A 23,858-nucleotide genomic window follows, 5' to 3' on the forward strand; every position below is an offset into this window, starting at 1 on the left:
AGATATCTTTGATGACTGCCCACTGCACTATTTTATCACTGCAATAGGTGTAGACTCATTTTCTTTCTTTCTTTTTTTTTTTGCAAGATTTTATTTATTTATTTGACACAGAAAGAGATCACAAGTAGGCAGAGAGGCAGGCAGAGAGAGAGAGGGAAGCAGCTCCCTGCTGAGCAGGGATGCCCCCCCGCCCCCCGCCATGCACTGCTCTATCCCAGGACCCTGAGACCATGACCTGAGCCGAAGGCAGAGACTTAACCCACTGAGCCACCCAGGTGTCTTGTAGACTCATTGTCTATATGCGATTGAAACTGCTCCAGTTTTCATTCAGATTCATGTATTTCTGCAGTCTTCTCACCACACGTTGTGAACAATTAGAGTGTATTCAAACCAAAAGAATCTTTCTTTTGAGTGCAAGAGATTGGGTCCCTCTTCCTTATTCTTTACCCCAGGCTACATAATGTCCACAATTTTCTCTATTTTTCCTTCTCAAGATCTATTTTTTTCATGGAATAAGTTATTTGGTAGCATTCCATATTATAATTTCTCTCTATATTTTTTGAAAATGTGGTACCCTAACTGGCTATATTAAATGAAATTAGACTAATGCAATGTGAAAAGTAAGGGTAATTTTCTAAATGTAATCTAGTCTACGGCATTTTATATGTATAAAAAAACAAATTCTTCTACCTTCTGTGTAACGTATAGTAAGTATGACTGTCCTCTGTCATTAACTACAATGTTTGATTTGCTCATATTTCCCTAAATACATCTTTTGTATTATATTTTAATCTTTTTGTTAGATATAGGTAAACATTAAAATAAGTTTGAGAATTACTTAATACTACAAAATATATTAACTTTACTCATTCATAATATTTTATGAGGTTAAAACATTTTCAGACCTTTAAGCAACATCTATTCATTCCACATATTTTTTTTTTTTGGAGTGCTTACTATATAGCAGGCATGATAAAATATCCTGGAAATGTATGTTAGACAAAATACATTTTCTTGGAATTTGTGTCTGCAGTGTGGTATTATAGAAGCATTAATCAAAGCATAATTTTTTGTTGGATTTCTTTTTTTTTCTTTTTAAAAAAGTAAACTATAATTTTAATTAAAAAATATTACTTCCTATGTTCATTACCTGAAGACTCAACTGTGTTTATTCAGTTCAACATAGCATTTAGGATTCCCCACTACCAACATATTTGCCATATCTGCCAATATTTCTTCCCATTATAATCTCCATTTAGGGAGACTGACACAAAAATTCACTTATTATACTGCTATAAACTTATGCTTCCAATCCCAGCTTGAGTCTTATTGTTGCTTGATAGCTGTTATCCCCAACACAGCCATTATTTCCAACCTTTCCTATTGTCCTAAAAAATATTACCTACTTATCCCACCCACTCTGGGTAAAACCATTAGGATGAGGCCATTGGAGATGAACCACCTCCACTTTCTTCTTTTCTTTCAAGCCTTTCGTTTTATCTCCTTACTCATCTTCATTTTTTCTTTCTTAGAAAACGAAGCATCTTCCTTTCAAGGCTCTTTAAGCTCTTCCTTTAACCTCATATTTCTTGATTTCTTAGCTTTCTCTGTCCTCTACCAATAAATATGTCCAGCATCAAAGAAAATATGCAGTTTGTTTCTTGTAATGCAATTTTTAAAGTGAGAAGAGTAAATATTGGACATTTAAGATTTAGTAAAACAAACCACCAGTCATTGCTCTTTTCAGAATGCCATGCTACTTCAGGATCCAAACTGTTCATACAAGCCTTTTAGCTGAAGAAGTATTTCCTCTTCTTGATCACCAGCACCAAAAGATACTGAATGACTGTGTCTCCATGTCCATCATCGAGTATTGGCCCAGGAGCAGCATAAGTAAACATATAGAGGCCGGGGGTCCACAGTATGTTTTAGAACTACAAGAAGATGAGTCACAGACATGGCTGGCATACATAAACTGAAAAATGATTTTTTCCACCTATGTTTGTTTAATAGAATTACTTTAAAATTCCTTACTAATTTCTTTTTTTTTTTAATGACTTTATTTAATTATCTGAGAGAGAATGAGAGAGAGAGAGAGCACATGATTCCAGGATCATGTCCTGAGCTGAAGGAAGTTGCTTAACCAACTGAGCTACCCAGGCATCCTAAAATTCTTTACTAATTTCTAAAGCAATTATTCTTTGTTGAAGTCTTTCTCAATGACACGTTTAGAATTAACTGACTCTCAGTACAAAGTCAGTGTATTGTGAGAGATTCTCTATGATAATATTTATTTGGATCTGCTACCTCCTGAAACAATTGCTCCTCAAAATATTGACCACTTCTTAAATTATTAATAAGTGAAAAGAATGAATGAAGGAAATCTGTTTGCAACTATTTGAACTGCATTATATTGTTGTTAAAACATTTGGTTCTTTATGCATTCAATATTTTAACATCTAAACAAAATGGTATTAAAACAAATAACATAGTTAAACAATGAAAAGGTATAATTCTTCAAATATGATAAATTTATATTATTTTATGACAACATCTTTTACAATTTCAAGCAAGGTTTCCTCTTTTAGCTTCTCTGTAACATGAATCAAAATACACCTGTGGCTTCTTGTAGGCCTAACATAACCAAAGATAGACCTTCCTAGAAAGAGCAGATTAATCCTGTGCTAAATATGAAAAACAAAAATTCAGGATAAAAGGAAATTATAATAGGTAACAGTGTAAAATTACACTGTAGTTCAGAGCTGTCACTTTTGCACTGATTATATCTGATAGAGAACCAGTAATAAGTATAATGCTGTTTCCTATGAATCATCTGTATTTTTTTCACCAATATAACTGAAACTGAAATTTTAAGCTATAGGAACTAGGTTACATTCATTTATTTTTTAATGGCATATTCCATTTAACTTTGCCAACTCTAAGAACACATCATTTTGTGGAATTCTTTAAAAAAATTGTACACTTTTTAGTATTGCTAAAATGCCTAATTATTTTTGAGATGCTCAGCAATTCTCAGACAGCTTTGCTGCCAATAATAGCACTGATTCTTCCTGGCTCCCAGGAACATAACTATTTTAGATCTTTAATTATTGTATAGGGCACCCAATATACAAAGTGAGATGCTCTCTTTTAATTTTTAGATATTTTAAATTTGATACTAAATTAGCCAGTTTCATAAACTGATGATTTGAAATCTACATTTGCATGTGTGCAAAACTGTAGATGATAATAAGCCATAATGAAAATGTAAGGTAAGTTTCAAAGTAAATTTACAAAATACATTTTGAAAATATAAAATGTATTCATAAAAGGAACCCAAGTATATTTTCAAAAGGATATGTAGTATCAATGCTCCAAAAGTTTACATTCTATAAACACAAAAGTATTTTATATAAAATTAAGATCTTGGAAAGTTAATGAAATATATTTTGATAAGCTCCTTTAAGTATTTAAAATGGTAAATAGAGTCTCTCAGCGCTAAAATTTTCTAAATTTAAAATAAGCCAAAAGGGAAAAGATCACTTATAAAATAAATTATGCTATTATTTGGAAAATATGTTAATAATTAAAACAACAAGGGCTAATCTTGATTGAGGACCATCTTTATCAGAAGGAAATACTTCACACAAGATTTCATAAATAATCTACCATTCATAATGACCTCAAGAGTCATTCTTTTATAATAGTCAAGTGAAGGGAAAACACAGAAATGATTCTATTTGCTTATAGTCACACTCCCATAAATGGTGGAACTTGGCTTTGAATCCTGTGTTTAATTTCAAAGGACATGATCTTAACTACTATGTAATTTTATTGCTACCAATATGGTAACACTGGAAAAGTTAACCATGAACTAAAACTAAAAGTAGATTTGGAAATAAAATTAATTAAATTTACAAGTCATAACAATACTATCTCTATGTACCTCTCAAGTCAAAGCATTTTTCTCTCTCTACTTTAGGGCACCAAATAATGTACTATCGTGGCTTTTGGATAACTTGAGGCAATTCCAAGATTTTTAAGTGCAGAAACTAGGTGTTTTGCTCACCATTATTAAAGTTTGGCATAATGGGAATTTTCAACAAGGTGTGTTAAATGATTTAATGAATTAACAGATGAGAACTAATTTTGGGCAGTCTCAAACATGAGTTCATCCATTCATTCAAAATATATAGACAACATCTGTTTGACAGACATTAGGCTAAGTGTCAATAAAAATATATAAATAGTTAACTAAAATACATCTCCAAGAGTTTACAGACCATTCTTAGAGATATGTGAAAAGACATATGGTACAAAAGACATACATTAATTACTTTATGGAAACGTAAGAAGAGGAGGATTTAACTCAAATTAAGGTTCAGGGATGACATTCAAAGAGGGGGTTTGAAGGGAATGTTAGCTATCAAAATGCATTTACAAAAGAAAGCAAACACAAAAATTCTAACTTGAATTAGGTTCAAGGGTGATATTCAAGGTTCGATTAGGAAAAAGCTTCCAAAACATGTTTATGAAATAAACCAAGCACACATAAATCAAACTGATGATACTTCTGGGTAGGTGAAAGTGTCCAAGGATTTTGTGTCCTGCCCCATCTGCCCCACTCTCTTCATTCTTTGCCAAGGTCATCTCATCCCTTTCCATAGCTGCCCCTCCACTGTAAGCAGATGCCTTCCACATTTATGTCTACTTCTCAGACCTCTCTCCTGAGAACCCAGCTTGTGTTTCCAACTTGTCTACTCAATCTGTCCAAAACGAAAATAAATATATTGTTTTTCAAAGCTGTTCCTCCTCCATTTCCCTCGCTCCCTCATTAGAAATTTTCGAGGTAATCTTGCCTCATCCTCTTTTGTGTCTTATATTTTGTAAGTTAATAAATTCTTTTGAATGTTATCTCTTACTAGCTTTTCCCTCATGCTTAACTTCTCTTGGCTCATCCTTGTCACCTCCAGTGTGGTTCCTGGACCCCAACTTTACTGCTTCTGCTGTTGCAGCTGCTGGTCATGAAGCCCTTACTAACTACTGGACACTGTACCTGGTGTGTGAAAGGCTTATCTCAGGAACACCCTGAATCATTTCCTTACTTCCAGTTGCCCTCCCCTCCAGACATTACCTGAAAAATGTAGCTATTTTAGCTAAATATAAGTGAAATGTATTTGTGGATCTCAGCCTGGGAATCCTACAAGCATCTATGTATTCCTATGAGGAGGTCATTCTGTATCAGAATATCAGTAATGCCTATATGATGAGGAGGAGCAAGACATTCTTCCTTTCAATATGCAAATTAATTCAATATCTATTTGCTAATCATGGCTGTACGCCAGGCACTCTGCTTGGTGCTAGTGATTTAACAGTGAAAAGAATGACACAATTTTTGGTCTCACAAAATATATAGTCCACCATATTTCCATTAAGCAGAAACCTCTGCAGGTCAAAGACTTATGATTTCCTATGTGAAGTTCCAAGGGCTATTCACTGATTCCCTTGGCTGGTCTCACTGATGTACAGGGCATCTTTAAACCAACACAAGTGTGTATTTAGGAGAGCATTTCCCCTCAATTTCTCTTTTTGTCTTTCAGTGCAACTCCAAGATGGAAGTTTATTAACAATTTGGTTACTATAAAAATATCTTTCCAATTAGGAGGATGTTGTGTCAATAAAGATAAAATAAGGAGGTAGAACCAAATGAAAGCCTTAAATTAAACAACGCAATGAGGCAGCAGTACATTGTTTTGAAGTGGTGGAGTACATTCTTCTATATTTATAAATCAATAGATCATTGAGGTTGGAAATCCTGTAGCTTGGAATACTTTTGCTAATATATTTAATCATCAACACTACAGGCAGCAGAAAATAGGGGAGAACACAGCCTTTGAGGTTCCACAATCTCAAATTCAGACAGAAACTTCATCACTTACTCTCTGCATTATTAACAACTCTTTGAAAACCTTTTGTAAGCACCAGTTTTGTTTTGTTTGTTTGTTTGTTTGTTTTGTCAGTTTGAGTACCAGTCTTTTGTTTGTTTTTAGCTATAATGCAGGGAAATCATAAAAATTCATCTGAATTTTTTTTGAAAGCTACTGAATTGTTCTCTCTGCTTTAGTCCTATCACCAAACCATGGCACAATCTAATAGTCTAACTAAACAGCAAATCCAAGCCTGTCAATTCTCTCTGAAAAATCCCTAAATACCAAGACCACGATCCCTGAGGATAACATGCAAATTTATCTTTTATTCTAGAGTTTGCACACTTCACTTTTAACCATTTCTCATCTTCAGTTTATGTTCCAGTTATACTAAACTCTGCCTTTCCCACACACCAGTTGGTACTTTTGAATGTGCTGGTCTACCTGCTTGAACCATCTCTTGCGTATCTCTACCACTCACAATCATGACTGCATACAACAGGATGCCAGAAAAAAATCTCAATTCTCTCCTTTGCCTGGGGACCTCTGCCTATATTACCATGTAACTCCAGAGCCACAGGGAGTCTTTCTTTTCTCTTTAAGGCTAATTTTCCTTTATTTCTTTTTTTATTTTTTTTAAACATCTAACATGTGTCAAGAATTCTGCTAGATACTTACAGTGCATTTCAAAATTATCAACAGAATGTACTCCCAATAATAGAAAAATAACAGTGGACTCCTAGGTAGTACCAAAAGGATAGAATATTTTAAAGATCTGTTTCTTTGCTAAAAAGCCAGAATTACCTCAACTTCATTTGATAGCAAAGATATGATGCCCCATACTACATACCAGTAATATCCTTTTGAGTGAAATTCTTTTTGAGTGAAATTCTTCATGCAATTGAGATGTTCAGCTTGCCTTTTAGTGTTCTATATATTTCAGGTGCTAATCCTATTTGCTGAATGGGAAATCTAGATACCACTCAAATTTTAACTCTCTTGATAAAATATGAAAAAAAAAAGGAAAGGAAAAAGGAATGCAAAAGAGATATAAAGAAAAAATATCTCAAAGAGACTTTGTCTAGCTGCCATAAAAGCATATTTTAAAAATAATAAAATTAAAGATTTTCCTTGATTACTCATGTATCCATATTTGATTTTGAAGAATCCAACTGCAGTACACAAAAGCTTAGTATTAAATTGACCTTTATCTATCTTTAGATAATTTCTTTAATAATACATAGTTAGGCCTCACCAACTGTGTAGTCTGAAAAAAATATTTGTCGCTGATTGTTTTAAATTTTCACATTTTAACCATTTAGCTATCTCATATATCCCCCCAGCTTATTAAACAGAGATATTGGCAGTATCCATGATGTCCTAGGGACATAGATTAATAAAATGTTCTTGGGGACTAAAACAAAACATGATAAGGGCATCAGCAATGGTACAGATAGGCAAAGGAACAAAGAGAAGGCACTTCATACAGCCTGCAGAAATGAGGTGTCTGAGTAAAGGATCACAGAGGAGATGGCATTTGAGATGGGTCTTCAAGTTAAAAAACAAAACAAAACAAAACTGACCAATGGGCAGGTTGAGTGAAGAGGCAAAGACAGCAGAAGCATACAGACAACATTCTGGGAAAGCAAAACAAGTAAAGCAGTATGTCACATGTGCTCCAGACCATGAAGAGTTTTTTATGCCAAGCGAGAGAGATGGACTTTATCCTTTAAGGACAGGGGATACCTGAAGTATTTTAAACGTAAAAACAGGGATCGTTAGGTTGCCGTATTTTCTTTTCTGTGGGTCCCAGGAGCAACAAAGTCAACCACCCATACAGTCCTGGCAGTTAATGTTACTGATGCTAGGAGTAAATGGCAAAGAAATGTATTCTAAACAGAAAAAACTCCTCTGTGGATTCAACAGACAAAGTTGTTCCCATCAAAAATAAATTCCTTTGGCTGGAGGAAGCAGTTTGCAACCTTCATTTTGTTCTGTTTTGAATAACACCATGCTGTTTGCTTTATTGTTCATAAAACTTGCATAGAGCTCCAATGAATAAAACTAGTTAATATGGAATCAGGAAACATTAAGAGCCTCAGGGTGTATGTCTCTAGCAACTACTGACAAACTCATGAAACTTCAGGGCTGTGCGGATACAGTCTGAAAACTACGAGGTAAAGATATTAAAATCTCTAGGAAATGAGGGGTAGTGTGTTGGACACCAATACCTCTGGGAGTATTCATACATTAAGTCATGATTAGCCAATCTAGAGATTTAATAAAGCATATAGATGGCTTTATTTGCAAAAATATAAGTGAAATGATAATGGGGCATCATTTTTATGGACATAAAGTTAAGAAGAACTTACTACTTTCATATGTATAGTATATCTATTTAATTTTGTTTTAAAGAAGCGTTCCCATTTATACAAATTTGAGCACCATAAATTGGCAGTTCTGATGCATACAAACATGTTAATCAATTTTTTCTTCTATAGTGCTATTTAATCTCAATTTTTGCCTGGGCAACTACATTCTACAACATGATTTTTGGTGATAAATAATTCACTAAACATATAGTGCAGACTGAGTTTTGGCATCATCCAGGATCCACGAACCACTGAATTTAAAAAAAAAAGAAAGAAAGAAAAGAAAGGGCAGATACACGTATGCATAGGAATAAAGAAATGAGATCTCACATATAAGGGAATTAATTTAAGTGTTAGATAGTCTATACAAAAACCATATTTGCATGTGTATGTGCAAGTATGAATACATTTGAATAAATTAAAATGCAATGAAAGTCTTGTAATTAAAATATCCTTCAGCTTATTTGTTGCCTTGTTACCTTTGAACTGTTCAGGTCAAATACATTTTAATTCTTACTCTTAAAATTTGGTAATGTAAAATCGCAACAAAAATGACAGGATAGTTTGAACATTTAATAAGAAGATGGAACTGAAACTCAACATTATTCATTCTAAGCTATCTTAAATGTTTTTGCATATGTTAACTTTCGTGCTAAAATAACTTTAAGAAAGTAAGCATTAAAATCTCAGCTCCTTGATGCAGAATCATTTCTGAGACGCATTTATGTCATTCCATAATGAGAACCACTTTTGAAATTTAACTCATCATTTTCAAAGACACATTTTTTTTTGAGAAATGGTCTATAACTTCTACAGCATCTCATTTCTTATAACAGTATTTCAACCAAAGAAAACATATTGCCTTAAAATAGGTTAACACATATAAAGAAGAAAAATAATCATGTCCAATTCTGCCCTTTGAAAAGAAAAGCCAAGAGTCAACTTTTATAAATCTTTACCTTCCATGCTTTAAAAATTATTTTGTTTTTCTTCCTTCTCTTCTACCACAAACAAAAACAAACAATAGCAACAAAAAGTTAAATATCCATTGCCTGTCATCATAAATGTCAGGAACAAATACCACTTTATGAATTCAAAATGTGGAATAGAGTTCATATTTATCAACCTTTCTATTTTACCAAATTCCTAGCTTTTACACGAATCATTATAACATCAGCAACAAAAAAGTGCTTAAAAATCATTCCACTGTGTTTTCAAAGACAATCACCTGCCAAGAAAGGTGTCAGCAAGATCTTTACTGAAGGAATTGTAAAAAGCCTGTGTCATGACTGAGCATATGGAATTTACTGACCCTTAAACTTGAAGAGACTGAACTAGAATACCTAATGTCAAAAGCTGCCCCAAAGAGCCAGACTACAGGATATTGTAAAGAGTGTTTATATCTCAGTGTACGAAGGAGAAAAAAAAAGTAATAATTCTGCAGAACAGCCCTGGGGCACTTGCATTTTGAGTCACTGCCACAATAAGCAGATCGCCACTGGGAAGTGAATATATTCTGAAACAGCACAGACTTGCACTATCAGTAGACATCGGTGTAAAGCAGGAGAGGCAACAGGATTAAAAATAGAAGTAGAAAAGCGGAGAGAGATGGAGTAATTATATTTGCTGCTTATAGTTTGCAAAGGCAAAAGACATTAATAAATCAGATGTGCATTTATTCAGAGCTCTCTTTTAAAACAATTCTGACTACCTCTACTGTATTAATTCTCTAGGTCTTTATGTATATTTTTCTCAGAACATTATAACTATATAGCTAAAATAAATAAGTGCTAGGCTGTTTCTTTTCACATAAAGTAAAACACACAGAGAGAAGAAGGTTCATTTTCCCTTTTCATGTAATGATGATATGAGTGAATTGCAAAGTAAACCTTAGTACTAAAAGATGCAGTTTGAGGAGAAAAATGAGGAAGAATCTAATTTAGTTTAGACTTAACCATTTTCTAGATTGATGGCTGATTTATTCACGGGGAACCGAAACACATTTAGTAGGTAACAGCTTGTAACTCACGTTTATATTTATATTATAAATCATTCTGACTTTTTGATAACACCAAATCTTCCATCTTAATGAGTTTCTACTTTACCTCAAATTGTAAAGTATAAATGTGGTATTTAAGCCTCTTATATTAGTGATTACTTATATACTGCATGTGTAACAAAATTAAGTAATAGAAATTCTGTTCAACTATGTATGCAATATAAAATGTTTTTCTAAGCCCAGAGGAGACAGTTTTCAAAGTTCCATAATACGTCCCTTAGTTCTATTCTCCCTGTGATATGTAAGAGAAGTAACTCTGTAATGTCCACCATATGACAGCCATAAATAACAATATCAGGACACACATCTCATAAACCCTCAAAGATGATACAGTAGCAAATTTTAAAATCCCTGTGAAAATTAAGTGTTCATTATTATTTTGCTTGAATACAGAGAATCCTAATGCCATCCTATTTCCATATTTTTTAAAAAAATAGATTAAACTGGCATGCACATTATCCATTTCTTACATCCTCTTTAACACTTTCACACTTTGCAGTTTTCCTTTGCTTCTATTTCCCTTTATTGAAAGTTTGACTATACATTAACTTCCTAAGTAGTGAAGCCATTTAAAATACACTTACTTGAAAAGTGTAAAACCGGGTCCCATTAGGAGGATGCACTTTAGGGGAGCCAGAAACGGTGTTCATATCCGAGAAAATCATTTCTGATCACAGAGACAATATAATCCACAAGGAGCTACAGATGCAGAGCAGAGAGCTTAGCGTACAGATAAATCCGTGCATGCATTGAGGGAGGCTAGAGGGTAAAATGAAATCTGCCCCATCCTTCATAGATACACAGTGACAGCATTTTGAATCTTTCTCCTGCGTCTGAAATCTAAGCTGAAAGATTATCAGCCACTGACCTTTTGTGCAGCTAGTTCTTTAAAACATATAATTTTTTTTTTTTTAATTAAAACACAGAAGGGGAAAAGCAAGAACCAACAATAAATGGAGCTTGTGCAGAATCTGGCAGTGCTGTGGACCTGCCCATCTGTTCTCAGTGATAATCACCTCCCTCCACCACAGTCTAGCAGAGTGATTATGCTAAATATCCTGGTTAACCAATAACATACAGTTTCATTTCAGGGAAGCGTGCACAGTGTAATTCAGAGGACCTCTTCTGACTAACCTGAAGCATGTTTCCTATGCTGCTTAAAGCCGTATTTAGTACAAATTCTTGTTCTATCACTCGTATTTCTGTATGTTTCCAAATCTCTTTGTTACTCCCAGTCTTTTCAACAAGATTTTAGACTTTTGTACAAATCCTTTTCATTTAAAACGAAGAGTTCTTTTTACATTTATAGATCAAAGCATATTATAGCTGGCTAGAACACAGAGGCTCCAGGCATATGATTCAGTAAAGCTATTTAATACTAGAAACATTATCAAGTAAAATGCATTAACTATTTCTACTTTTCTGAACTCTTAATGAACATCACAACATGGGCATAATTATTACTCTCCTTCCCTCATTTTAACACAAAAATCAGTAAGTTTCATAATTAATGACTAAGGAAGTCCAATACAGTTGTTTTTTTAAAAAAATCAAAACTTTATCTCTCATATATAAAAAACAAGAAATTAAAAAATCTTTTAGATACATGAAGATTTTTAACTCAGTATCTAAAAGCACTAACTGCAAAGATCTAGACTACACCGCAAATCATGTTCATTTTTTATGTCTTTTAACACAAAGTATTCAGTCTGTATAAAAGATCATATTCAGATGACTTTACACTTTTTAGAAGTAAAAATAAATGCTCCATTTACACATGGTTCAAAGGTGGAGACTTCAAGAGAACAGAGATGAGAATGAGCCAAAAGCAGTGTCTTTGTGAATGTATCTAAGATGGCATAGTTACACATAATTAAGAACCAGGAACCACCTGCTTTGAACCGGAAGCCTATAAAAAGAACATGATGGCGACAGGCTCTCAAAATTTAACTTATTATTCATTTATATCTTTATTCCAATTATGACTCAGATTTGTAATATCAATGAGGAAGAAGCAGAAAAATGATTCTGGATTCCTTAGATAGGAGTCCCACATTCTGGTAAATTCAGCAAGTAGGTAGTTATTTATCCAGCAAACTGCTAAATAAACCAGAAGATAAGTCTTAAACAAATGTTTAATTTGAGAATAATTTTAAATTTATGGAAAACCTGGAGAGCTAGTAAAGAGAGTTCCCATATATCCCTCGCCCAATCTCCCTGCTAACATCTTACATTATTACGGTGCATTTGTCAAAACTAAATAATATTGGCACATTATTATCAAATAAATTCCAGACTTCACTTGGATTTCACTAGTCTTTCCGTTAATGTCTCTTTTCTCTTCTAAGTTCCAATCCAGGGTATCATGTTTACTTAGTTTCCATGTCTCCCCAGTTCCTCTGATCTGTGACACCGTCTCAGCTTTTCCTAGTTTTTCATGATCTTGACAGTCTTTAGAGGACCATCAAGTACTGGCCAAGCATCCCCTAAGCTCTCCTGCTCCGATGCCTATATTAATTTTATTTGATGTTTCCCTCATGATTAGACTTGGGCTACGGGCTGTACATACCACAGGGGTAAAGTGTCCTTCTCATCATATGATATTAATGAAGTGACCTCATGACATCATTATGGGAGTACATGATATCCACATACAATACTAACCATCACTTGACAAGGTGGTGTTTGCCAGATTTCTCTACTGTAAAGTTACTATTTTTCCTTTCCATACTCTCTATCCATTGGAAGTTGGCCACTAAGTTTAGTAGATCCTCAAAGAGGTGACAGAAAGTGGTCAAATTAGGCTTTACTTTGTGGAGAAGGGTAGTGTTTATATGTATTAAATAGAATTCTTCTGTAGAGAAGATTTGCCTCATCTACAGTTATTTTTTCAATCATTTACTTGTATCAGATGGACTCATGTATATTTATTTTATACTTGGGGTTATAATACAACACAATATAATTTATTTTGATACTCAAATAGTCCCAGTTTTGGCCACAGAGAGTTCCTTTAGATTGGCTCCTGTTTCCCTTTGATGTGTTCCCATCCATTTGCTTTTTGAGCACTCAAATGACTGTTATGTTTTTACAATTTTTTTTCTCCTGTATAAATTACCTATTTGCTAAAACCATTAGTCACCTTAACTATACTCTACCACTGCAATTTGAGAAGTCACGTTTTATTTTTTCATGATTATTTAAGCAGCCATATTACTGTATTTTTCAAAATAATCTTTTTTTTTCCCCCTTCTGGTTTTTTAGCCTGCATGGGATTCACTGATTCTCAAATTAAATAAAACAAATAAATATACATACTGGCTTTGGTAATCAGTGATCTATGTAAATTTTTTTTTTATTTTTTCCCCACTCAAAGATATATGTTAGGATCACATTTCCTCCTATAGTTAACGGGGCCATGTAAGTCATGCTCCTCAAAGAGCTATTAGTGGAAATAATGTCTCAAAAGCAACTGTGAAGGTTCTTGAGAACACAAGCTTTAAGGGAATTTTTTTTTTTCCAAATGGATTATTATGATGCAAATAAAATCTCCATAAGTTTTATGCTTATCTGTTAAATGGTTCTGATATAATATAGACCAGAGAATTCACTAGATTTCTTGTTATTATTTAGAGAGGCCAATAAATCAAATATTTCTGGTATACTATTACATCTTCCTGGTATAATCTCACATATTTGCTGAATTTGCATCCTTGCTAAAGTAAGGAATTCTGAAGCTTTTGGCCAAGCAGAGTACAAGTTTTTCTTTTCCATAGTTTTTGTGAGGAGAAGGGAAAGAAGGCAGTATGAATTAATGTTGAAAGAAGCTGGAAGGAAAAACAGTATTAATATATAATTATTTTAAATACAATGCTTATTCTAAATGTTGTAGAAATTGTCAAAATACATATTCCTTCCCAAATTTTTGTTTTCTAAATGGGCTATATATGATAATGACAGTATGTCATTGTTCTGAGGGCTTATTTGAAGACAACTCAACTTTATTTCTCTGCCTGGTAGCAGTAGTGAAGGTGGTGTCCATGTCTGAATATTGAAAGGATACGTCCATTGTGGCTATAGAAGTCTGGCACCATTTCTAGGCCACAGAGTAATAAATGTAAAAGATCCAGTCTCTGTCCTAAAATGAACTTTAAATTTGGTGGGAAGGACAACTACCAAGAGGTTGTAAGTAAGAGGTTGTCAACTACCAAGACAACTGAAATACAGCTTATTAAGTGCTAATGACTGACAACATAAAGGAGATTGTGTTCATCTCAAAAGCACCTAACTCAAGGGGTATTAAAGTGACGCTAGCAAGAGCAGGAGGTTGAAGACTATCTGAAGAGAAGGTTCAAAGCATGAAAAGATACAAGATGTCATGGAATGTTTGGGGAAATATGGCTGAAAACATTTCAGGGCATATGAGGTAACTGTGGTACCTGTGTTTTTTCATATGTAAACATTTTCTCAAGTGAAATTAGTAAAGAGACTTAATCTGGTTAACACCCTATTTCTCTGAAATCAAGTAAAGTTAGAACATTCTTCTCTCAAGAAATATATGAAATGTAGAGACATATTTTCATACTTTTGGTTAGTATATTTTGACATCTTTCTTAAATTTCCCAAATAGCTTTCCAAGATTTTTTGGCTTGTCAAGAAACTTCATTCTTAGTTTGACTGAGTTCAATCTATAATAAGACTATTTTAAGTATTAACTTGAAAGTAAAACTAAAGAATACAGTATTACTATGTGAAACAAAATTTAATAGGCTTATGGTAGCAGTCATTAGATTATGGGCAATGTCTACCAATCATATAAAGAGTAAATAATATGTCCATTTCAATTACTACACTCAGACCACCCCCAAAATCTCTCAAGGTATATCTTTTCTCAGGAGAGATAAATTAAGAATATGAACTCTAGAAAGTTTAAATCCAGCTGTCTCAACCACTTGAATTTTTACAGAAAGAAACTGAAGATGAAAAAGTAAAAGGATAACTCAATTACACTTTCTTAAAAATGGGTAAAATAAAATCCTGAAGCCAGACTCTTGTTCTTAAATTTACAGAGAAGATTCCCAGAAGTCATCTAATATACCCCTCAGCCTCTAAGAATAATTACTCCTAAGCCTTCTGAAATGTATGCTATCAGCTTGATTTTATAAAAACTTCAAAAAAAATACATTAGAGGCTACTATTTCATATACTATCAGAAAGATTCAGCTCACCTATTTTTCATAGCCCTTCAATATGACTTTTTAAACAAATAACTGTTAGATATAGTCTGCTTCAAGACAAGCAATTCAATACATCTTTTCTTTTGTTCATTTATGTGTATTGGATAAGAAATTTGAAAATTTGTTAGAGTGATAAGAATTTGAAGAATTAAAGAAATATACTGAAAGGGCTGTTCATTTGCTCTTAGTTCCTGATAAACCCTCAGAGGGGAAAGAAAATGCCATATTGGACAAAAAAGAGTAAGGAGAGAGAGAGAAAAATGAAGGGAGGAAGGAGGAGAGGAGAAAAAGGAGGAGAGATATCACTACAATTTACACCATCACACTATAGGATAACAAAGCGTTTTCTAGCCAAGCATTCAGTTAGAAGTCATGCCAGATGGAGTGAAATTTGCAGTCCAGATGGGCAATACATCCCAGAGATCCATATGGATGGCATGTGGAAGCTAGTTAGGTACACACTGTCAGCTAGATTATCTATCTTATCTATCTACTAAATATATATTTGTATTTATGCACTTCAAACTATATCTGCTTCCTTCTCTTCACATCATGACTTCTACAAGATTCAGAAAAGATGATCCTATGTAGAGAGCCAACACTCTAAGTTTACTTTTACACCCTATCTCTGAGTCTCCTTCCTGACAGTCACAGCTGGTTGTACACAAGTTTGTAGGATTTGCTCACTCATTCATTTATTCATTCATTTATTCAACAAATTTTTTACTGAGGGGTAGTGAAGTATCAGACACCTGTTACAGTTAAAAGAGATGACAGGCAGGTGAAGTGAGAGGACACACTGCATCTGTAGCAAGCCAATGAGATACTCCACCCAAGAAGTATCATCAGTTCTAGCTGTGAAATCTCACATTGCAGGGTTCCAATTAGAAAACAACAAACAAAACAAACTTCTAATACCTCAAAGACTTTCTTCTGAGTTCAGGAGATATTTCTTAGCTACCTAACCATTCACTGAGGGAGTCTCAAATAAAGACAATATTTAGAATCCTTTGTGATCCCTCAAGATTTGCAGTCATTCAGACTAAAGAAATCAACACAAATGAAGCATACTGAAATTTAAAAGTTCTATTTAAAACAAGATAAAAATACTAAATTTGCCTTTAATCCACCTCTTGATGATAATACACTCGAGTTTTTTTTTAACATAATCTCATAAAACTTTTATACATATCTAGATACAGGCATGTATGTAGATGTGTTTATATACCCATATATGTATTTTTGTGTGCATTATACATACATATGTATGCATAAACACACCTACATACATATTGTCTTCAAAATTCAAATTAGAAAATTTTTAAATGGTATGTTCTTTTCATACTCACTCTTCTTTGCACTTTGGTTTCTCTTTGCTTGAACGGCATTTTTAACAAATACTTATATGTATTATAATTGCCCATATGCATCTTCATGCTTAAATTAAAAACATGAAGTATGAATTTCAGGCTTGAGTTTTGTTTTGTTCTTTTAACAGAAAAAATACTGATGGATTAGAACCTTATAATTCTATGACACAATAATTTTACTAAATTTGTTAAATTTATCTCATGTTCTAAAATATATGTCATTAGCCTATTTTTATTAAAAAATCACATTAAAGTTCTATGATAGGACATTAATTCTTCATCTACCACTGGGAATAACAGATGCCCACATAGTTAAAATTTTTATAATACCAGAAGAGTTTCTGAGTTCTGACTTTTATAAACAGAAATAAAGTGAGTTGAGAAAATTGGGTCCATTTTATGGCATGAGAACTACATATAGACTATTACATATTGAACTTAAACATGGTTACGCCCTACATGCTCTATCTCATAGTACACTTTCAATATTAAGTTTCACTTTTCCCTAGAAATCGGCAAAATTCTTAGTGATTTCTGGCCAATATTTCCACTCTGGATAAATCTATGTTTTCCATTTTATTTACTGTCCAGTTTCCAAATATGTCTTCTATTACTTAACACCATAATTACTGCATCAGGATACAAAAAAATTCTTGGTCCCTGACATAAAATTTTTATTTTATTTTTTTAAATCTGTCTCTAAAGTCTGAGATGAAGTAAGAGTCCTTATTATGCAAAAGTTGTCTTATATAGAACTCCTTGTCTGTCACTAGCAAGAACCAGCACAAGGCAAGGCATAGAGTAAGAATTCAATAAATATTTGGGAAATGCTTGAAACAAATCTTCCTCTGGCTGCTTTGCTTCTCGCTTTTAATGAGTGGTATATTAATAGTAATTTTCTCATTTTGACTAGTCCTGAGAACTCAAAAATGCTTACTCTAATTCCCAGATTCTTATAGTTAATAAGTGGTATACTGAACATTCAAAGTTTGAGCTGAGTGCATTGCTTGGAACGTTAACAGCCAAGTTGTTGGCAAAGGGACTCCTGGCTGACTCCGTCAGTTAAGCGTCTGACTCTTGATTTTGGTTCAGGTCATGATCTCAGGGTCATGGGGTTGAGCCCCACACTGTGCTCCATGCTTAGCATGGAGTCTACTCATCCCTCTCCCTCTCCCTCTGTTCCTCCCCCTGTTCACTCTCCCTCTCCTCCCCCTGCTCTCTGTCACTCTCTCTCTCTCTCTCAAATAAATAAATAAATATTTTTTAAAAATAGTCCATAAATCCATATATTCTAACTACCAACCCATATTGTTTGTATTAAATAATGCTGCTGCCTAGTAGTTTAGTAAATAGATTTCTAAAAAATAGCAGTTTCAAAAATAGACTTAAGAAGTAACTCTGTAAACTTACATACATCCACCCATTCAAATGCACATACAGATAAACTTATCTCCGTCACACATTCACAGAGTATTGGGAGAAATACCACATTAAAGAGAAAGAAGAAAGGCATGTTCCAACAAACAAAGCAGATGTCCTAGTGCTTTCATATAGTTCACTTTATCTTATATACTTTGTTTATACCATCTCAGAAGATACTGAGGTTTAAGTGATAGGATAACAGGAAGAGAAGAAGCATGATGGTGATCAATTCTGTGCAAGAGCTTTTAGGATAATGTTATCACAGCTATCTTGGAATAATAGAACATTAAAAAAAAACCAATTTATACGGATGGACACTCCACTCACAATCCCATGTTTAAGATTAGAAAGATTATAGGATTTACAAAAGCAAAGGCAATATGAGTGAAAACAGTGAAGCAGACTGAAGCAATCTTTAGACTATCATTTCTTATTCTTTAAGCTGTCTACTGCCTCAGTTGCCATGGTAGCAAGTACTTTATTTTTCCTTAATTTTATTTTTTTCAAGAATTTCATTTGAAAGACAAAGCCAATCACTATCCTGTTTTATTTTCATTAAGAGCACGAACAAGGGCTCAACAGTTGCTATTTACTGAATGATATTACAGGGAAGCCAGAGTTGCCTTATATAAAACTCTCTGAAGGAGGTATCTATTCCTCGTTTACATATAAGGAAACAAAGTCTTAGAGAAATATAACTTGTCTAAAATCACACTTAGACAAATAGAAATTTCGTATCATTTGAAACCAGGTCTACCTGATTACAAAACCCCCTATAAATCAAAATTATATCTTGCTACTGCTTTATCTGCCACTGATTTTAATTCCATACAGAATATGAAAAGGGAATTAATAAATTCCTAATTGATTCCATATGTCAAAGTATTCTTTGATGCTTGTCTATCTGATGAACTATTCTAACCCTGTGGAAGTATTCAGATTTTCCTGATGAATCAGATGTGGGTTGTGAAAGACAAAAAGTAATCCAGAACAACTACAAGGTCTTTGGCCTGAGCACTGAAAGGATGAAATTGCCACTAAATGAGATGGAGAAGGCTGTGAAAGAAGCAGGTTTGGGAAAAATTCAATCGCTCTATTTTGCGCATGTTGAGTTTGAGGTTTCTATTAGTCATCTAAACAGAGATGTCATGTTGGCAGTTGGATATACAAATCTGGAGACCACATTAGCATGCAGACAGAAAACCAAAAAACTGGAATGAAGTCATCAGGAAGTGAATACAAATAGACAAGAGAAGTGGTCCAAACCCAAGCCTTGGTGCACTCCAACAATAGGAGTCCTGAGCCAGCAAAGGAGAATGAGCAGGAACAAATCAGTGAAGCAGGGTGGGGAGAGACTAAGAGAGGGATGTGCCCTGGAAGTCCAGAGATTGACACGAATCAAGGAGGCAAGAGTGATCATCTGTATTAAATGCTGCTAAGAGATCAATTAAGACAAGGACTGAACACTGGCCACTAGATTTAGCAATGTGGAGGTTGGTTTTAGCAGGTGGTTGGGAGAAAAGCCTCCCCCCTTCCCGGCTATGGATTTATCCAACACAAAAACAATCTCCTCCAACTTTAGTGAAGTGGCTAATCACATCTATGACCAAATCCTCCTCTAACCGGAATTCGGTTACCGACACAGCCCCAGCCTTTGCTCTCTTGTTCGCACCAAGGGGCACAGCGCTTGATCCGTAGGTGTCTCTGTCAGCTTCCCCTTGTGTGATTCTTACAGGCTGCTATCCTTCCACACCTTTGGGCTGTGGCTTGCCAGTGTCAGGATGGCTGGAGCGCAGAGTGGCAGGCACAATCTCCGGTGGCAGGTGGAGGTAATCACAGAGATACTGGATACCTTCCTTGGTAAACTCCCGATAGAAATGCCCAAGCAAGCTGTTCCTTTATGGACCCCATGATTCAAGAAACTGCGTGACCTTCATGACATGAAGTTTGGACACATTCTCTTCTAACTGGCCAGGGTTTTTAGGTGTGTGGACGTCCTTCTTGGCCACCATGATTCCCTCCTTGAAAGGGAGTTCATAAATGACAATATGGTTCTTCCAGAACATCAAACTCTTGCCAGGACCAGGGCTGGAAACGAAGGGGAATGCATGGCACACGGAAAGCCTCACTGGTATAAATTTACAATGAAAAAGAAGAACTGAAGGCAAGTGTGTTTATACAATACTTTCAAAGCATATTGTTGCAAAAGGATCCAAAGAAATGGGGTGGTACCTAATAAGGAAAGGAGGGAGAGAAATAAGAACAAGTTGTGCTTAAGGGAGAGGGGCTACTTATGAGGTGAAAAATTATGATGTAGGCTGGAAAGGATGAATTTCTGGAGCAGTGTGCTTCAGTTGGTAAAAGGAGACAGAATCTATGAAGGAAGACACTGACTTTAGAGAGAAAGGAACACCATCTTTGAGAACAGGTGGTAAGGCAGAGCATGTGGATTCCCTTGCTGGTAATTATTGTACTGGGGTTTTACATAAGTGCTCAGGAACTAAGGAAGCTGAGACATCAGCTAACAGTCGGGTTAGGGGAGGGAGTATTGAATGTTTGAAGTGAGGAAATGGTATGAAATTGTCATGTAAAAAAGAGACAGAATATTAAAACATACCTATACTAAAGAACATAGCTTGTTTATGCAAACAAATCAGTTGATTTTAACTCCCTCAATTAGAGGGATGAATTTGGCTATGAATGGGTGGGTTGTTAGAATCTAGAGTTTTTACATCATGAGAGAAAGCCATTTAGAATGCATGCTCTCTGGAGGAGGCAGTTTCACAGATTGGTAACAGAAGGGATAGAAGGGACGAGTTACACATGTCCAGTTCATTCTATCAAACTCATCTCTGAAGGAAGCCCTTTCTTCCCAGGGCAGTACAAGTTAGGCCAGAAGGATTACTCTGATGGGAGTCCTAACACCCGGAGAGAAGGGAACCTGACTCCCCTTTCTCCCATTCTCATATCCTCTTTTTTCATTCACTATACTTTTTTCTTGGGCATCATGAAAACAAATATCTGACCAAGTTTTGTCCCAATCTGTCAGCCAGTTCTTTTTTTTTTTTTTTAAAGATTTATTTACTTATTTGATAGAGAGAGATCACAAGGAGGCAGAGAGGCAGACAGAGAGAGAGGAGGAAGCAGGCTCCCTGCTGAGCAGAGAGCCCGATGTGGGGCTCGATCCTAGGATCCTAGGATCATGACCTGAGCTGAAGGCAGAGGCTTAACCCACTGAGCCACTCAGGCGTCCCTGTCAGCCAATTCTTATTTTCACTCTCTCCATACCCCAACTAAGAATCCACAGTCTATTGTATCATTCATTGCCTTGCCAATACGTACACCCTATTTCTTAATATACTTTTGTTTGACCCATTCAGTAAATAGTTGTATTAATCCAATTGTCCAGCTTCTCTGCTACAAACTGATCAGATAATTGATGCCCCGGCCGCTTGCCATCCTCAACCTTAACAGTGCCCTCCATATTGCCTGGGCCCCCATCACCCCCATATTCTTTTCATAGCAGTCCAAGAAACCTTTCTCCCGTCTGCTGAGGCCTCTCTCCACTGCCTGCTCACTTACTTGCAGCAGATTAACAGTGGGTCGTTTTATACTGAAGTTTCTTTCCTTACAATCTCACATGTGTTTGTCCCTCTCCTTATTTCTTTTTCTCTCATCTCAAAGTCTGAGACTGATGCTTCCACTTCAATTTTGTCACAAGGAGAAAGGGAAGCTTCCTGGCAATTTTGAGTCTATGGGGAGCTTTTTAGGCATCCTGAGCAGAGTCTTGCACTCTCTTTTCTGAGAGACGGTCTCTTTTGTGGGTGTTCCTTAATTTTCCCTATACAGCATCCAAATATTCACTGGCCTCCCCAAACTTAGTTTGCTAGAGACTATCTTCTTTTTTTTTAAGATTTTGTTTATTTATTTGACAGAGAGAAATCACAAGTAGATGGAGAGGCAGGCAGAGAGAGAGGGAGGGGGAAGCAGGCTCCCCGCTGAGTAGAGAGCCCGATGTGGGACTCGATCCCAGGACCCTGAGATCACGACCCGAGCCGAAGGCAGCAGCTTAACCCACTGAGCCACCCAGGCGCCCCTAGAGACTATCTTCTAACATCACTTAAAATCCTAGCTGATTAGAGACAGAGAAGACACTAGCGATCTTCTAGTACAGTATAATATTCTGCACCGTAGTATCCCCTATGGTGCTTTAAAAACCAATGTTTGGGCCTCACCACTAGTGATTTTTTTATTTAATTAGTTTAAGGATGCCAAAGTAACATTTTTCTAAATCTCCCCAGGATTTTTTTTTTCAATGTGCAAACAGGATTAAGGGATAGCTGATATAATTGAATTCTTTTTTTTTTTTTTTAACTATAATCAAACTGAACATAAGAAAGAAAAAACTGTCCTGCTTTTCTTGGTCATACCATGAATCATTCTAAGCTAAGTAGGACAGAGCTTCCCAGTCAGTGTGTTGCAAACAGATTATAGGTGTACTGAGACAGCAGTCTCTCAGCTTCAGGGTGACTCGTCAGATCCTGGGACTTCCACAGTCCCTGAAGTATTCTAAACGAGGCTTAAGCATCCTCCTCTGTCTACATTAATTAATGTAATGTAAAAATATTGTGATTTCCTATCTGTGCTATAATGTGAACAAGATCTAGAAACACTGATCTGCTGTATTCTTTTCCTCAAAGCCACTGGCTAGTATTTCTTCTTTGAGAAGCTTCTCTTTTCACCTTTTCTATATCAAATTCCATTTTTAATGTTCCTTCTCTCCTTTAAGACCAGGTGCTGTGACGAGGTATGTGTTATCAGTATAGTCTTCAGTCCAATAACTAAATAAGGAATGAAAAGTTTAAACACCAGCTAAAGAATAATTTTAGCAAAACTTCATTTTAAATGAATGTGAATACTAGTGAATTATTAAAAGTTATTATTATGCCCTGGAACACTACAGCCTCCTAGGTGGAACTGTAGATATCTAAATGACTATGACCAAGTCACAGTTTTTCAGCTTGTTGATTACAAGGCCATGCAGACACAGAATTAAGAGTGTATCATGCCATGATAAATTATGGGCATACATTAATTTCTTCAATTTATCTGCCTTGTAGTTGACATTCACCACACATAAATAAATGAAAGGAACATAAATATTAACATTTCATAACAAAGACAGACATTCGTATTATAAATGATTTGCTTTAATATGAAAAGGCCCATAATCAGTAACATGATTATGGTGCCTTCGACAGCATTATACACATTAGCAGCCCCAGTCATGCAAAATAAATATTAATTTGATTAAACTGATTAGATGCAAGGAACTGGATAATTCTTTGAATTTTGATTGTATTATTAAAGCACCAACTCAGTAGTACATGGGATCTAGTGTCAAAGATATCCAAGTTCAAATCTCCAAGCTTCTTTCCTGTTGAATTAAAGCTTTGACTAAACTTTCCTGG

The 23,858-nt window shown here is 35.0% G+C and overlaps 1 protein-coding gene across 12 annotated transcripts in view; it reads right to left on the reverse strand.

Annotated features, from left to right (window-relative positions):
• PPFIA2 (PTPRF interacting protein alpha 2) overlaps positions 1 to 23,858 on the reverse strand; it is a 496,304-nt gene that overhangs the window by 316,992 nt on the left and 155,454 nt on the right. For 4 of the 12 annotated variants that reach the window (XM_045082950.1, XM_045082951.1, XM_045082948.1 and 1 more), the window contains exon 1: positions 10,943 to 11,346. The exons of the other annotated variants lie outside the window; for them this stretch is intronic. In XM_045082950.1, the coding sequence (XP_044938885.1) occupies positions 10,943 to 11,023 (81 nt within the window). In that variant the 5' untranslated portion in view covers positions 11,024 to 11,346. Of the gene's footprint in view, positions 1 to 10,942; positions 11,347 to 23,858 lie in introns of those variants that run through there. 12 annotated transcript variants of the gene reach the window in all.

Source organism: Mustela putorius, unplaced genomic scaffold (genome assembly GCF_011764305.1).
Source record: "Mustela putorius furo isolate JIRA1106 unplaced genomic scaffold, ASM1176430v1.1 tig00000640_pilon_pilon_pilon, whole genome shotgun sequence".
Lineage (NCBI taxonomy): Eukaryota > Metazoa > Chordata > Mammalia > Carnivora > Mustelidae > Mustela > Mustela putorius.